Source organism: Pavona decussata, unplaced genomic scaffold (assembly GCF_977016875.1).
Source record: "Pavona decussata unplaced genomic scaffold, jaPavDecu1.1 SCAFFOLD_366, whole genome shotgun sequence".
NCBI classification, from domain to species: Eukaryota; Metazoa; Cnidaria; class Anthozoa; order Scleractinia; family Agariciidae; genus Pavona; species Pavona decussata.
The window spans coordinates 1,529,882-1,545,340 of NW_028145742.1; the positions used below are offsets into that span (position 1 = coordinate 1,529,882).

Below are 15,459 nucleotides of genomic sequence, written 5' to 3' on the forward strand. Positions count from 1 at the left end.
TAGCTGCCCTTTCCGTAGTTAGGCCGTTAAGTATTGGTCTAAAATGTCACTGTATGTGTAAAACAAGTCCGGTATCAGGCCAGAATCAAAGCTACTAAAATAGTGTCATAATCCTTTCAACAAGCACTTCAGATTTTTCTCAAGACCTCACAAACAACAAAACATTGCTCAATGAAAAAAATTCAAAGGAGCACAAATGGAAAATATTAATTTTGTTATGGAAACAACACGTTTTCTTGAGAATGCAAACAGAGGAACACCTGGGTACCAAAGTCTGCCTTCAAACTCAAACTTGCTTGGCAGTCTCATTCCCAGGCCTCAACATGTTTATCGAGCTGAGATTGCAAGGAAGACGCTTGGGGAGAAGGTCTGGGTACAAATTTAGCTGTGTGACAAGAACTAAGGAGCTGAAACAGCTCCTAATGGCACCAAACTTGTGAAGGACTCCAATCTCATCAAACACTAGGGTGGTGTTTGATCACCTGTATTCTGGAATAGCCTCTAGACTTCTCACTTTAATTAAATTCGGCTGGACATTGGTGCAGACAATATTCAAGACCCACTTTGAATTCCAGTAGCTTCAAAAACGTCCTACAAGGGATTTTAGGAATATGGTTCATTCCAAATTACGGTCAATCAAGTGCATCCAGGGTGTTGTATAACTATTGTTGGCTGCATAGCATACTTTGTAGCCTGCAAACACAGACATATTTCCGGCTGCCGCTTCTCTCCAGAGAGAAGCAACAGCAGGAAATACATCTGAGTTTGCAGGCTACATACTTTGGTGCTCATACCAAGTCACTATTATTCTTTGGGGTACTTATTTTTGGGTGTGGGAAGGCATGGCACATTACTCTCATCGCTTCCCATACAACACTGCACGCCTCACTTCACTTGCTTCTAACCTCCGCACAGGTCAGGCTTTACTGCACTTGATCTACCATCAGGAAAATTATTTCCATAAACTCTTTTCTTTCTGTGCAATCACAAAAACAACACAAAAGCATTCTTTTCGCTACAACACTGCAATTATCAATTGCTATAGGTGCAACAGCATAAATCAGGGAAAAGACAGCTTTCATACAGGCAACTTGAATTAGAAATTGTGTTACTAAAATGCAAGCTGGCACATAAACAGAAGGTGGAATGTTTTTACAACAGTCCAGCAGTTTGTTTTTCCCAGCAAACGTTGACCAATATTTGAGAATGCGTAACAACCTCGATATAAAATTATTTTTTTCTTGGCCATTATTGGGCAGGGTGGCAGTAGACTGACCCTTTTCCCACTCTAAAAAACCACCATTATTAAATAGAAACCTCAATATACTTCCCACTTTCAAATCCAGAACCAAAATAACACTTCAGGGAGTTTATTCTAGAAAATTGCTCGCTGTTTGGTGGTTCAAATTTACAGAGCAACGGAAAACAGTGGACAGGTATGATAACAATGTTTATCAGCACAATGTAATAGCACAAAATGAAAAGTCAGACAAAGGTTTTTCAATGGAAAAAAACTTTATTTAAATAATTATTTAGAACGGTAGTATTTGCAAATTGCAATAGCCAAACAGTGCAATTGGGTCTGAATCCTCCTGTAATACTCTGCAAACAATCCAACTTTAAGAAGCTCCTGCAGTTAAAAGGTTAGTAGAAAACGAAAACAGAAAGGTGCCATAAGTGTGATGAGAGGCATGGGTAGTTATCCTAAGCATCAAGGCAAAAGGTGTATGCAAAGGTAGGAAACTCTTAACCTATAAAAGAGTGAAATACTGGGTCTTAATGTTTTGGCTAGGACATTGGTTGGTTCAATTGGAAATTTCATCAAAAGACTGAACTTGTTACGTGTCATACCACATTCAGGTTACCCTCCATGGAGGCGTGCTTTGTGAGAACCTTATTTGAAAGATTGTGATTGTTATTCCTCCATCCCAAACACTGTTTTTCCTCCAAAAATGTTGAAACGAGTTTACATCCAAATCCTTTGCCAGATGATTGAGTTCCAAAAAATTGACTCCTGATAGTTTCCAATGTTCTGTTCCAAAACTGTACTGGAGCTGACCCCAGTTCCTATCCTATTCCTTGATCACTGACTGAATGACATGAGGATCCGGTCTCCTCCAGACAGCGTTTAGATCTGTCACAGGATTATAAAGAAGTCATCTTGTCAATTAATAGGTTTGCAGGAACCTCAATAACTTTTCACAACATATCAAGCTTTTGAAACTTAAAAAAAACAACAACAACAATAAAACAGCAAGGCTACCTTCGTTCTCTTGATTCACTCAGGAATGTTTGCTTATGGTAAGTAGCTGAAGTAATTTGCTAAACACTTTATTTTCCCAAAGAAAGGCATTATTCCGAGGTAGCTAAGTAAAATGAAACTAACCACTTGGTTCAAATATTTAAACTAATCAACCCTACTTTCTTTACATCGATTCAAATTAACATTTTTTCAATAGCTGAGGTTTAAAAAGTGGCACTTTTCTCATAAAGTACTGTTGAAGTTGAGAAACCATGCATACCATATCCAAAGAAAATGCCCTATGTCCAATTGATCCTATTGTTCCCAGAAGGCACTTTTTTCCACTGATCCAGTTTCTGATTTCCTTAGCAAGATAAGTGCAGAAACATCTACTGATTTCTTTCCTAGCTTCCCTTTCCAATATCACAAATTGCTTGTGCCACCCTGAAAATGATACCATGGAAGAGTAAAAGATTCATGTAACCACAAATATACAAAATTAAAAAGCTACAGGCTGCCATGTTACTGTCTTTCTTTCATTCTAAAGTAATAACAGAGAAAATTAAACATGAACATGGAAAACACGGCTAGTGTCTATGAACGTGAGCGAGATCTGGATTTGGAACGCCTCGGAGAGGCAGATCTCCTCCTCTTGGGTGACCGTGAAGGAGACTTGGATTTCTTTGGCGAGTATGATCGACGTGGGCTGCGAGAGCGGGACTTCTTCCTTGGGGATCTGCTTCTTGAACGTGATCTACTTCGACTTCGTGAACCACCGCGGCCACCACCAGCACTGTCTTGTTTGACACGAATGAATGCAACTTCACCCTAAAAATACAAAAGTACAGTAATGAAACCAAGATATTTTTACTCCCAGTAAATGTGCAGAGAAACAACAATTTTCAAAACCATAACAAATTAACCACCTTTGAAAAGTGCTTACAAGTGTTTGCATACCTCATGTGAGCGGAACTTAGAGTCGTCAAGGTGCTTGAGTGCATATTTCATGTCCTCATAGCGAGAATACTCCACAATACCAGTGCCATCTTTAAAGACATCAGTAAATTGAACATCACCAGCATCACGCATATGGTCTTTGAGATCTTGCCAACTACCAGTAGGGGGAAGCCCAGAAACCAAGACACGATACTCAGAGCGACGTGGAGGAGGGCCTCGTCCACCACCGCCGCCGCCACCACCACTACCACCACCCCCAAACCCTCCTCCTCCTCCTCCTGATCTCCCTCCTCCACGTCCACCACGAGGGAATTCAACACGAATCCTCTGACCATCAAACTCGTATCCATCCCTGCCTCTCACGGCGTCGTCAGCATCTCTGTAGATGAATGAGCAAAAAACAGACATGAACTAAGTGGATAGGAGGGTCAGATTTGTGAATCCTTGGTTAAAGGAGCCATACACGGTGAGGTGTGTGAGCCACAACTAATGCAAAACTGTTTATAGTGCATAGCTGAGACCACAAGGACAGCTTAGAGTTGACGACTAAAGCATCCATGATAAAGTTGTTATTCCGTAATTTGGAAGCCCATGTCAAAGAACTCTGGCGTAACCTAGATAAAAGGCAGCCTAGCAAAGAGGGGTCCCTATCTTCCCCCTTCCAATCTTGTTCATTGTGTTCTGCGGTTTCTCATAAAATTTTCATGTTATTCAATTTCAACAGATTTTGTTTTGATTCATTTCTTTTTCTTCAGTTGACTTACTGAAAAACGTGGAAAAGAGGCCCAAAATATGAAAGAAATTCATTTGGTGAAAAAAGAAACACCAATAATATTAAAGATTTTATCAACTATAATTGACGAACTACATGCAATTCACCGCTTTTATAAAGCGTCGACGAAACTGAAACCACAGTTCGCTTTTAAATATTGAAACACTAAAGATGATGTGGTGAAATATCCAAACCCTTAACAAGGGAAGTTTAACGGAAGTATGAAACTTCATTTCTACGTACCTTGGGTCATGAAATTCAACAAAGGCAAACGGTGTGCCGCCAGTACCGTACCGAGGGATCTTCAAATCTACGTCGGCAATGTCGCCGTACTTATAAAATATATCTTCCAAATCTCGTTCGTCTATATTGGAGGGTAGATTTCCCACATAGATACGCCTGCTGTTATTGTTGCTTCGATTCATAACTGTTAAATGTATGAGAAGAAAGCCAGGGAAAGCAATGTAAAAGACTTCGCCAAAATTTTCAAAAGATGCCCGGCCACGCACGAGTTTGAACGCTGATGAGGGTATAGGGGCGGCCCGAAGAACATCGCAGGGACTCGAACACAGGCTCCCATCAATTATTTACACAGGAAGTAATTGCAGGGGGTTGTGGGTTGATAAAGGCCCCCGAAAAAGGTCTCTGATAAGGACGAATCATATTCTTTTTTTGTGATCTGTATCCAATCAGGGACGAGAAGGAAGCGTAAGTTTGTCTCGCAAAATATTCTCTGCTAAGCTCTCCGTCTTGTCGAACTGAGGAAACGATACTGTGTGCTAGCTCTGTTTGAGTTGCTTGGCTATTTCCCAAAATATATAACCTATAAAGGTGAGTGATTTTGCGTTGGTTAAGCTTTTCATGTTAAGTTTCTGTCAGTTTTATAGTTGTCAACAGTTAACGATGGACGAGCTTGCCCTGAATCGAGAAAGTTGTTTACACAGTTCTGATTGATTTACTTAAGCGTTTTGAAAGTTGAAAAGTAATACGGGTTGCTATAACTTCAAAGATAAATCCTAAAATTGCGAAAGCTAGTGAATATGGACTTTTTCTCTGTTGCCGCTATTATTTTTGGGGGGAGCTCGCGGTCCGTTGCTATGGAAACTAAAATAATTTTCTAAAATTGAGGTTTTCCAATTTCCATGGTAAACATTTTGGAAAAGAGGTTTGAAAAAAGGCTAGTTGTAAGACGAGATTAATACAACTGAAATAAGCTTGTAATTTTTTTTTTTTACTTGTTTCAGATGTCTGATAGGAAAGCTGTCATAAAGAATGCAGACATGTCTGAAGATATGCAACAAGATGCGGTAGAGGTTTCTACACAGGCAATGGAAAAGTTCAACATTGAGAAAGACATTGCTGCCTATGTGAAAAAAGAATTTGACAAGAAATACAACCCAACTTGGCACTGCATTGTTGGACGAAACTTTGGTTCGTACGTGACCCATGAGACCAAGCATTTCATATATTTCTACCTCGGGCAAGTTGCTGTACTCCTCTTCAAGTCTGGTTGAATCTGCATAAACACTAAAAGAAAATGACATCCTACAAAGTAGTGACTTCAGATGTGTGACATTTTGCTATTTTTTTTATTTAATTTTATGGTTATTTAAGTTGATCGTAGCAGTTCCAAAATTATACAAATGTTAATATATTAAAGCTGCAAGCATTCACTGTTTTTTTTCTTTTATTTTTTTTTTTTTATTTTTGTACTTTTGTTATGTGAAGACGTAGAGCATATTAAGTTATAAATATATATTTACCAAAAGTCCTTGTTAATAAAGTAATGTATTACTGTGTTGCTCTGGGATTGTGCTTCCTTAATCAACATCCACTCAAAACTAATAAGTGGATATTAAATGAAATTATAGAAACTAGGTTTTACACTAAAACCAGAAATTTGTCTGGTGTTGGTATTCAACCTGGGATATGTACCAAAAAAAACTTTTGAGTCAGGTTTCATTGGCCAAATAAAATGAAACTTTCCATCTTGGGTCTGAAACAATGGTAGGCTGTATAAAACTTGCTTTACAACTTGTCTCTCAAAAGTTAAAATCAGGCCTGAGCTGAATTGTTCATTGTAAAATTGCAAGACAAGTAGAGTGTGTAGTGTTATATTACACTGTACAGACACCGAAAATTCATGCCAGCAGTTTTGCAATAATCCTTGTTGAAAGGCCCCCAGGGGAATCAAACTGTATGTATGCAAATTTGTTCTTCAATGCACTACTTTTAACCCCCAACAAAGCAACCTTCAGAAATCATTTATTGGTTGTTGTTTGTTAAGACTAAACAAAGAAAATGTCCAAGAAAACCGAAGGGGCATGCAGAATTGAAGAATGAAAATGGGAGATGGATTGTGGGCAGAATAAGATTGCCTATTTGTGCTTCAAATCAATGCAGGGTTTTCAATACAATTATATAAAAAAGTAACAATTTCTAGAAAGCCTTTTCTAGAGAACCCCTCCGATCCAGGTAGTTACTATGGTAATACAACACCTCAATTTAATTCTCCGCGCAATGCATCGTGGGTTGATATAGGCCACCAAAATAGTCCGCAGAAATAAACCAATCAGCAAGTCCAAAATTGGCTGTTCCATATGGCGTGGGTCATAAACTCCTAAAAGGAAGCGATGTTGAATTTGTTTGACTTTGAGGTAGTTGTTTGAAAAGGGAATTTCGGTGGCGAAGGTTTGTGTAAGTTGTGGAAAGCTGTTTTTTGACAGGGTAAGTAATTCGATTCTTTTTCCATTGCCGTTTCTCTCTAACTCCCTAACATAGGCGTGGTCTTAAGGGGAGTCACCCTCGTTTTTCGAGGTATGTGAAGGGTGTAAGGCCCTGTCGGCTAATTACATTTCTGCCTTCTTTCGATTTTCCAGATGACCGACAGGAAAGCCGTGATAAAAAATGCCGATATGACGGAGGATATGCAGACAGATGCTGTGGAGTGTGCCACACAAGCTATGGAAAAGTTCAACATCGAGAAAGACATAGCTGCTTACATCAAGAAAGAATTTGACAAGAAGTACAACCCAACTTGGCATTGCATTGTTGGGAGGAATTTTGGCTCTTACGTTACGCACGAGACGAAGCATTTCATCTACTTCTACCTTGGCCAAGTTGCCGTGCTTCTCTTCAAGTCTGGATAATTAGATTGTTAGAGAAAAACACAACTTGGTGTTCCAAACGGAAGACCAAAAACTTATTTATGAACGCAGAAGATTGCAACTTTCGCTCTGTTTCCGGGTAAGGTAACGAACTTGTGCTTGCGAGATTGAGAGCATTCGATGAAATATATCAATGTATGATAGATCTGTAGGATGTAGTGTTTAAATATTATTGTAAACCGGCTATTAAATAAGGAATTCAAACAAAAAATAGAATTCATGTAATAATTCTGAAAATTTGCCACTCTGTGGGTGTAAGAAAACTGTTTAACATATGAATTTTTTATTGTTACATAAGGCATAGACACTTTTTGTATAAAAGTAACCAAACATTTGCTTGCCAGAATCTTGGTAACCTGATTTTTAGCCGTCTCCTCAGCAACGGAGAAGACTGGTGAAATTCAGACTAGCAGAATCTTCAAGTCTGACAACTTGAGGAGATGCTAGCTGCATTAATACCTCGGCTTCTCTGTATTTTTATTCTTCTTGACTTGTGAAAAGATGTAATAAAGCTTGCTTCTGTTTGTTTTAAATGGGAAGTTTTGGCAGAGTGAACTCTGAGTTTCAATGTACATTTATGAAATTTTTAAGTTGACCCAACCCCCGGGGGCGGGGGGGGGGGGGGGTACTTCCTTATAAGAGGCTATTGAGGATGTGCCGCTGGATGGGGTAGCATTTTCATGACTGGATTGACTAGAAAGGGGTCGCACATTTTCGGATTTTGGGGGTAAGTAATTTTATTAAGTAGGGATTTAAAATGGTCTCGGTTAAAAAGTTCAGACGTTGTTGTTTATTAAATGTAACAATGACTTCGCATCACATTCCGTTCTTTTCAATTCATTTTAGGATGACATATTTAAAGGATTGATAAAGTAGATGCATAAATAGAAAGTGACTTAGTTGGGATCGAGAAAATTACTTTTTCCCAAAAGTGACTAAGATGGGGTCTATAACTGGCCACAAAATAGACTATAATGGGGCAGGGGCTCTGAGAGGCCAGCGGCACATACCCAGCAAAACTGAACCCAAGTACCCCCCCGGGACCCAACCCTCATCCTTAGGAACAACAGCTCCTTGCAGACAGGAGACTTGTGGCTCATATCCTCATAAATTTTGAAAGGAGCTAGAAGAAGTCTCTTTTTCTCTTAGATTTGAGTGTGTGAAATGTGAACAAGTGCAAAAATTGCTTCCCACAAGATTTTCATGTTCATTTACATGCCTGTGTAGAAAGAAACAAAGGAGTTACTCTTTCTTGGAAATAGACAAAGTGATGATTTGGCCTTCATATCCAAATTTGCTCTACTCTCAGTGTACAGCATAAGTAGCATAATTAACTGGCTGTCAATGTAGAGCAAATCTGGAGGAGTTTGGATTTCAAAGCCAAATCAACACTAATTAGGTTTTTCAATTGAGTCTTTCAACTTCGTTTAATAACTGTATCAAACATGTTGGTTTTGTGCATCTTTGAAAACCGTCACAGATCTCTTATTTTATGCCCTTCAAGATACTGCAGTGGCTATCAATTACCATCAAGAATCCCATCACAAACCTCAGGCCTTTGTCAGGGAAGGGGGGAGGGAGAAAAAGAAGGCTCCCTCTCTCAAAATCTGGGCTCCAGCGTTCGTACTTTATACTGTGTCCACTTGCTTTGCATCAAGAACAACTTGCATTAAGAATCATCTTTTAATATTATTCCTAACAACAGCAGAGTTACAAAACAAGGTCTTCTAAGAGTCAGACTATAGTTTAAAGCCTGAGTGAATGGCTGCGATTCCAAAGCTTAAGTTCTCATAAGTAACATGGCGGAATCCGGCATCCTCAATCATTGCTGCAAACTCCTCCTGCGTAGAAAGAAGAAACTTCTTTATCAGGCATCACTGACAATATTTTAAAATGTGAGAGAATTTTTAGATAGAGAATAAACATTTGACAATTTTATTCTGTACTGACAAATTCATTGTGTTTAAATAAAGTTATCCGATCCCTTCCCCACCCAACCCCAGGAAATTTGCACCCTGTACTTCATACAGATTTCACTCTTTTAGATGGCAGCTCAAGGAACTAACAATCAGACTCGGCCAATACATGGAATAACAGGAGACTTTGAAAAGGCTCCCAACAAACCTGATTAGGGAATTGCCTGATACTTTCCACTAAATACTGGTAAGATTTCCAGTCTCCAGCAATTATGTGTCCCATGACAGGTATCACATCAAAGGAATATCTCTCATAGGCACTGTAGGTAAACAGATAAAAACAAATCAACAAAAAGTTCTCACATGTCGATCTGGTATTGTCCACTAACAGGTTCTTAGCACTACAGCGATGTTGGGTTATAATAAAAGCCTTTGGGACCACAATTTAGTGAAGTGTAGTAGCACAAGTTATTTTCAATAACTCTTGTTCACTGGGACTCCAAGTTCTGTTCATAAATTATGACAACTCCATCACATTTGTACAGTCCATTTTACGATAGGAAAATCATGTGTTTTTCCTTGGACAAGTAACTTTCTCTCTCTAGCTGGATGTATACAGAGTGAATGTGTGCCAGTGATGGAGATCCATTACAAAAACCTGACAGCATGCTGGGAATTAAAACCTGTGGGGGGGGGGGGGGGGTACTCTGATATATAAGCTATAAGGGTATGTGCCACTGTGAAGGGTATGGTTTTCAAGCAGTTCAGTCTGGGATAGGGTATAGAAATCAGCGAGTTTTGCTCTTGAATAGGGTACCATTTTCGAGGAAACTGATCACCTGCTTGAAGAATTTAGTCTAGACTAGGTTTCCTGGGAATCGACACTTAAAAAACATGTTTTAGTTGTTGTTGTACAAGTAGAAGATTTTGTTTTAGCTGGAATGTGAAGGTGACTGAGTTTCTAGAAAATAGCCAGTCTGGGATAGGGTAGGGATTTTTGGTCTTTAGTCTGAAATAGGTTTCAAAATGCAGCTGAACTTGGTCAGAGTAACCCCCCCCCCCCCCCCCCAGGGGATAGTCCCCCGGTAGCATATAATCTTGTACAATAGCAATGCAACTCGTCACTTCATGGTACAGATACTTGAGCTGCTAGGAGCACATACTGATGATTAAACCCAACACACACTTTGGCCTACCTTGCTAAGAGACTGTTTTGCACTTCACTGAACTCAAGACAAAGGAATCGTCCTCCAGGAGCTAGTACTCTATAAGCTTCCCTCAAGGCCTGATAATAAAAGAGAGCATAACTTCAATGGAAAACATTTAAATCTGAATTAGAGAAAATGGCATTTTTCAGTCTGAGAAAGGGTGATGATTTTGCACAACTCAACCAAAATTATATATTAAAGGAAAATACAGGGAGATGTAAAGAATCAACCATAACACACAGAAAAAATCTGAGCCCCAGATGGGATTTGAACCCACGATCCTCTGTGTTCTAGATCAGATTTTTTCTGTGTCCTCTTATGGTTGATTCTTTACATCTCCCTGTATTTTCCTTTATATAATATCATGCAGTCAACCAAAATTCAGAGGAATATCTTTCCCCAACCCCGGAGAAGTTAAAAAAAAAAAATAAAATCAATATTATATTTCAACGAAAGTGGTGATGATGTTGCCAAAGGTTGGCAAAAGAAAATAAGGAAAACTCTAAACTGGCCTTGTGTATTCTTGTGACATTTCGTATCCCAAATGCTACTGTGTAAGCGTCAAATGATTCAGCTGATATCGGAAGCTCTTCGGCATTCCCCTCAACCCATGAAATACCTGTGTCACAAGAAAGAATAAAGTCAAATAACTCAAAACACTACAATAGCTATTAAAACATATTTAAAACATATCCTTGGGAAGTAGGGTAGTCTTGGAGAATTTAGGTGGGGTTAATACAATTCAAAGCCTACAACATTTGGCTTAATTCAAACAGTTTTGTTACTAACCCTATTTCAGACCGCAAACATAAAACAACATAATTCAGACTTAGTAGACTGCTAGCTAATAATGCAGCTTATTTTTGGTCTGTGGAATACCTCTTTCCTACAAATATGCTTGTCGTGTTTTCATTCAGTTTGGGGTTCTTGGGAGATGAAAAAATTACTAGTAAGTAAATTTTAAAAATGTGCAATTATTTTATCCTCAGCTGTGTGCATCGACGCAGAAAAATAGAAGGGGTGAAGAACGGCCTCTCCAAAAATATGCATGTCACAAAGTTTTAGTTAAGTTTCATGTGTCTTTTGACAGTCATGATGTTTAGCGCAAAGGCATCTCAGAGTTGTTTTCTTTTGCAAGGTTAAGGAAGCCTTGAACTTGCATAAAATTGTTGGTCTCGCCATCTTGCAGTCTTGTATGTACTATTAACCACCACTAACACAAAACCTCTAAAGAAGCACAGTCTGTGATATAACGGGAGATGTAACATCAACATCAAAGTATGAAAAATATGCAAAATTCCCTCTGAATATAAAAAGCAGTTTGGAAACAAGTAGCACTATCTCACTGAACCTGAAGCATGGTGTAATCTCTTAGCTCTCTGTTGGCCAACATCAAGCATGGCTCTGTTGATATCGCAGACAGTCACATGTGAGTCATCTGATTCTGTTTTTAATCTGCCTCTTGATGATTTGTTTCTGACATGGTTGAGAAACCTAAACGCAATGTCTCCTGTTCAAACACAAAACAGTGATACAATTTAACCTTTTTATTACACCCATTTTGAAATCACTGGTGATCCTTGCAATCTAATTGACTCTCAACAGTGCGATTTATTCACGAATTGTACTATTTTTACTCTAAATCGCATCCTTTTTTTTAGCCCATCAAAATGAAAATGAAATAATTTTAATAACAAATCAAATTTCATGGCTTAAGTGGATAAATAAATATTGACAAAAAACTGTCATTTCAAAACAGGTGTAATAAAGTGGTAATTGAACTTCGTGTCACACAATTTTGGTCTAAAATCTTACTTGTGATTTCAAATTGAACTCGCATTGTGCGCTCGTTCAATTTTTAAATCACGCCTATGATTTCAGACCAAATTACACTCCATTCAGTGCAATTACCATTATTAATCCCTGATATCAAAGAAGAAATTCTTCTATCTTGTCCCCATACTTTTCTTATAAAAGTACTGGGAAGAAGTTCTTGAAGTATCAAGAAATTAACTTTATGTGATCATATCCTTAATTCTCAAGACCTCAGGGGTTGAATAAGCATTGATATTACAAGGGAAAATTTGATGCTGATCACTGTAAAGTTTTCGTGTGCCAATTACAGAATGGGCCGCCCAAGTGGCTGATCAATTCTGGTTCATAATGAAGGACGTGCAAAGGAACTACAGACAAACAAGTGACCAGTACCCAATTTATTATTATAATGAAAGTGAACAGTCACACATCCAGCTGGCATTTAAGGCTAGTCTTGCAATAGAATTTCTTTTCTCAGGAAATAAACATTCACAAAGTAAAATTATAACAATAAATTATAATAAACTATTTATTAAAAGTGCCAATGTGTTATGCACTGTACGGTAAGTTGAAGACACTGTAAAAGATTGACAAACACTACAGACTCAAGATTGCTCTATAAAAATCCCAGCTGGCAGGGAGGCATACAAGTTGGCTATTTACAAGATGTGGCTGATCATTTGAGCAAGGGACTACTATGAAACAAATCCAAATGTGGTCAGAGCAGGGACTTACGCCCAGGACCTCCAGATGACAAAAAATCTGACTGTATTTAGTGCACAGGGAAGCAAGGAGCGGAAAAGAAAGGCGAAGGATTTTAAGAACATCTTCAAGGCGACAAGAATATACTTTAGATGACCAGCAAGTAGAAATTCATTAATCTTTTAAAAGTACCAACTGTTCGTTTCTTCCCCTTTCTCAGCAGCTTCTGCAAACTGCACCTTTTTCTTATGGAGACCACCCACCTCCCAAATCAATTCCTTAATTATGAAAAAGAAAACTACCTGTTCCTCCAGCAACATCTAAAAGTTTCGTCCCAGGTGATGGGTTAAGCACTTTGATCAATCTGTCTTTCCATAATCTGTGTATTCCAAAGCTCATTGCATCATTCATTTTGTCATAGGAACTTGCCACATTTTCAAAGACCTTGTAAACTGGAAATAGCAAATTGATTAACAGTACATTGTTAAAATCATTTTCATATTTGATATAATATATCAAACACGTGTTCAAGGAAAGGTATGTTTCATCAGATATCCAAACACTGAGAAGTAGGTTGAAAAAATGAGGAGTCTTTTTTAAACGACTTCAAGGTGTTTGGATATCTGATGAAACACACTTTGGAGTGTTTGATATGGCTTCTCAAATGGTCAATAATTCTTGGAGAAATTCAAGGCTAAAAATGGCAAAATTTTATGGTCATTAGGAACACATATTCAAACAACGGTAGTGATTTTCTTTGTTTTGAGAAGCTTTAAGCGAGAATGGAAAGGATAACACTTGTCAGATATTTTGATCCTTGATAAACCAGAATGCAAATCATCGATGATTCTCAAAAACCCAGATCTCAGTTTAGAATGTTTCACCCAGTGAATACCCTAATCTTGATACTGTCATAAGTACTGATCCAACCTTGTTCCCAGGATCTCTCCTTTTTCCGTCCCCCAGCGTGAGATTGGTACTGATCATATTTTAACAATGTCATTACCAATATTTCCGATGGAGTGTCATAGTTGTGACTATCATTCATGGAGCTTGACATGATGGCTTTCATTCGACACTAATGGGTCATTGCAGGAAATATTCTTACCTTATCGTGGGAGGCAGAAACATTTCCTTCCCTCCCCACTCCCTTTCCTCTCCTCTACTCCCCTTACTTTAGAAATTCTAAATTGTTTTAATCCCACCTGCCTCTGGAATTCCACAATGTTCTACACCCATGCCCTTTGAATCCCCTCCTCTCCCCCCCCCCCCCCACTCCCACACACACACACTTTTTAACTCTCTAGCTTCTCCCACAAATTTTATGTACATTTATCCTTCTTTTCAGTCATCAGTTCATGCTCAATTGACAGACTTTGATGGCCAGCAAATTAACATTTCCAGAGAAATTTTCACTGAGTCATGCATTCCTAAAGAAAATATCCAGATCTAGCCCCCCCTTCTCCCACCCCATTAATAATAATAATAATAATAATAATAATAATAATAATAATAATAATAATAATAATAATAATAATAATAATAATGACTTAATTAACGTGTCAAGCAACAATCTAGCAGAGGGGATTCTCACTGCTAATGGGGGACTAACTTTCTAAAATACAATCTAAAGTACAAAACGAATTAATGATAACTCACTAACATTCCACCATATACCTTCAGAATTCAAGTTCAAGATACCGCTCACCGTATGGGTATGGACACCATAAACTTCAGAATATCTTTTCTGGAATCACCCAATATAGGGAAGAGGGAGGGGCGTAGGTGGAGGGGGTGGGGGTGGGGTGTCCTGGGCGAAAAAACCCTCAATTTCATGCTTCAATATTTTGAATCTTCAGCACTCGTGCTAACTCTCCCGGATTATCCGGGAGTCTTCGGGATACGGAACTAATCTCCCGGTCTCACGTACAGGTGACTAAACCTCCCAGATAAAAGCGACTTGGCATTTTATTTGCATAATAGGTCAGCATTTCAACTCAAATGTTCCATGAATTTAAGAAATATTGTGTTATGGCTGCATTTGCATACCTGCTTTAACCAGTTTGCCACAAACTTTGACGGAAACCAAATAAAATACGCTTTTGTCATCATTGCAATATAAACGACTTTCTGATTGGACAAATGTTCAACCAATTAAAAAGCGGGAAAAAAAAAGCTCTAGTGCAGTGCGAATTTTGGGCGAACTGGGGGGGGGGGGGTTAAGTGCATCAATTTTGTTTAGGGGGGAGGGTAGGGTGATAAGGGGGGTGGGGGGCTCAGAAGAAAAAATCTCCAGATTTCAGACCTTCAGAGGTTGGCATCTCTGCTTCAGGAGTAAAATCTGTACCATTCTATTAAACTAGTTATATTTTACATATTAAATTATATAAAAATCACCAGGCTTCTACAAAAAAAGAAAACATAAATCATTGGATTAAAAAAAATAAAATGCTTTTTTATGAGTTTATATTACCTTTCTCTGTTTTCTCTTCTTCCGATACTCTCTCATACCCGAAATGCGTAGTTTTGTCTTCTGTTTTACAATCAGAAAATAGACGATATTTTATGTTGGATAACCACGACCCACCACATCTGGAACAGCGTGTAACAGCTAAAACCGAAGCTCTGAATTTCACTGCAGGAGCCGCCATTTTGGATTCAGTAACTCATATCCCACAAT

The 15,459-nt window shown here is 38.5% G+C and overlaps 3 protein-coding genes, 1 long non-coding RNA gene and 1 pseudogene across 6 annotated transcripts; 2 read left to right on the plus strand and 3 right to left on the minus strand.

The window, feature by feature from the left end:
- Window positions 1-2,315: 2,315 nt before the first annotated feature.
- Window positions 2,316-4,507, minus strand: LOC146452663 (serine/arginine-rich splicing factor 1-like). 2 transcript variants are annotated; one of them, XM_085097442.1, is made up of 4 exons: window positions 4,215-4,507; window positions 3,505-3,578; window positions 3,200-3,405; window positions 2,316-3,070 (listed from the first exon to the last, which is right to left on the minus strand). In XM_085097442.1, the coding sequence occupies exons 1-4, from the start codon at window positions 4,394-4,396 to the stop codon at window positions 2,837-2,839; spliced, it is 696 nt and encodes a 231-aa protein (XP_084953568.1). In that variant the 5' UTR covers window positions 4,397-4,507; the 3' UTR covers window positions 2,316-2,836. The 2 variants fall into 2 exon arrangements, with proteins under 2 accessions (XP_084953568.1, XP_084953567.1); XM_085097441.1 differs by having other exon boundaries at window positions 3,200-3,578.
- Window positions 4,508-4,640: 133 nt separating this feature from the next.
- Window positions 4,641-5,770, plus strand: LOC146452664 (dynein light chain 2, cytoplasmic). The gene is made up of 2 exons (XM_085097447.1): window positions 4,641-4,802; window positions 5,216-5,770. The coding sequence occupies exon 2, from the start codon at window positions 5,216-5,218 to the stop codon at window positions 5,483-5,485; it is 270 nt and encodes an 89-aa protein (XP_084953573.1). The 5' UTR covers window positions 4,641-4,802; the 3' UTR covers window positions 5,486-5,770.
- A 768-nt stretch (window positions 5,771-6,538) lies between these two features.
- LOC146452665 (dynein light chain 2, cytoplasmic pseudogene) lies at window positions 6,539-7,193 on the plus strand (annotated as a pseudogene). Its single transcript, XR_014859664.1, has 2 exons — window positions 6,539-6,698; window positions 6,851-7,193. The product of XR_014859664.1 is annotated as a dynein light chain 2, cytoplasmic pseudogene (transcript).
- Window positions 7,156-7,730, minus strand: LOC146452666 (uncharacterized). The gene is made up of 2 exons (XR_014859666.1): window positions 7,447-7,730; window positions 7,156-7,401 (listed from the first exon to the last, which is right to left on the minus strand). It is a non-coding gene; the product is annotated as an uncharacterized LOC146452666 (long non-coding RNA).
- A 1,077-nt stretch (window positions 7,731-8,807) lies between these two features.
- LOC146452667 (2-methoxy-6-polyprenyl-1,4-benzoquinol methylase, mitochondrial-like) lies at window positions 8,808-15,455 on the minus strand. Its single transcript, XM_085097720.1, has 7 exons — window positions 15,253-15,455; window positions 13,082-13,231; window positions 11,614-11,772; window positions 10,775-10,881; window positions 10,251-10,339; window positions 9,263-9,374; window positions 8,808-8,979 (listed from the first exon to the last, which is right to left on the minus strand). The coding sequence occupies exons 1-7, from the start codon at window positions 15,428-15,430 to the stop codon at window positions 8,878-8,880; spliced, it is 897 nt and encodes a 298-aa protein (XP_084953846.1). The 5' UTR covers window positions 15,431-15,455; the 3' UTR covers window positions 8,808-8,877.
- Between the last annotated feature and the right edge of the window lie 4 nt (window positions 15,456-15,459).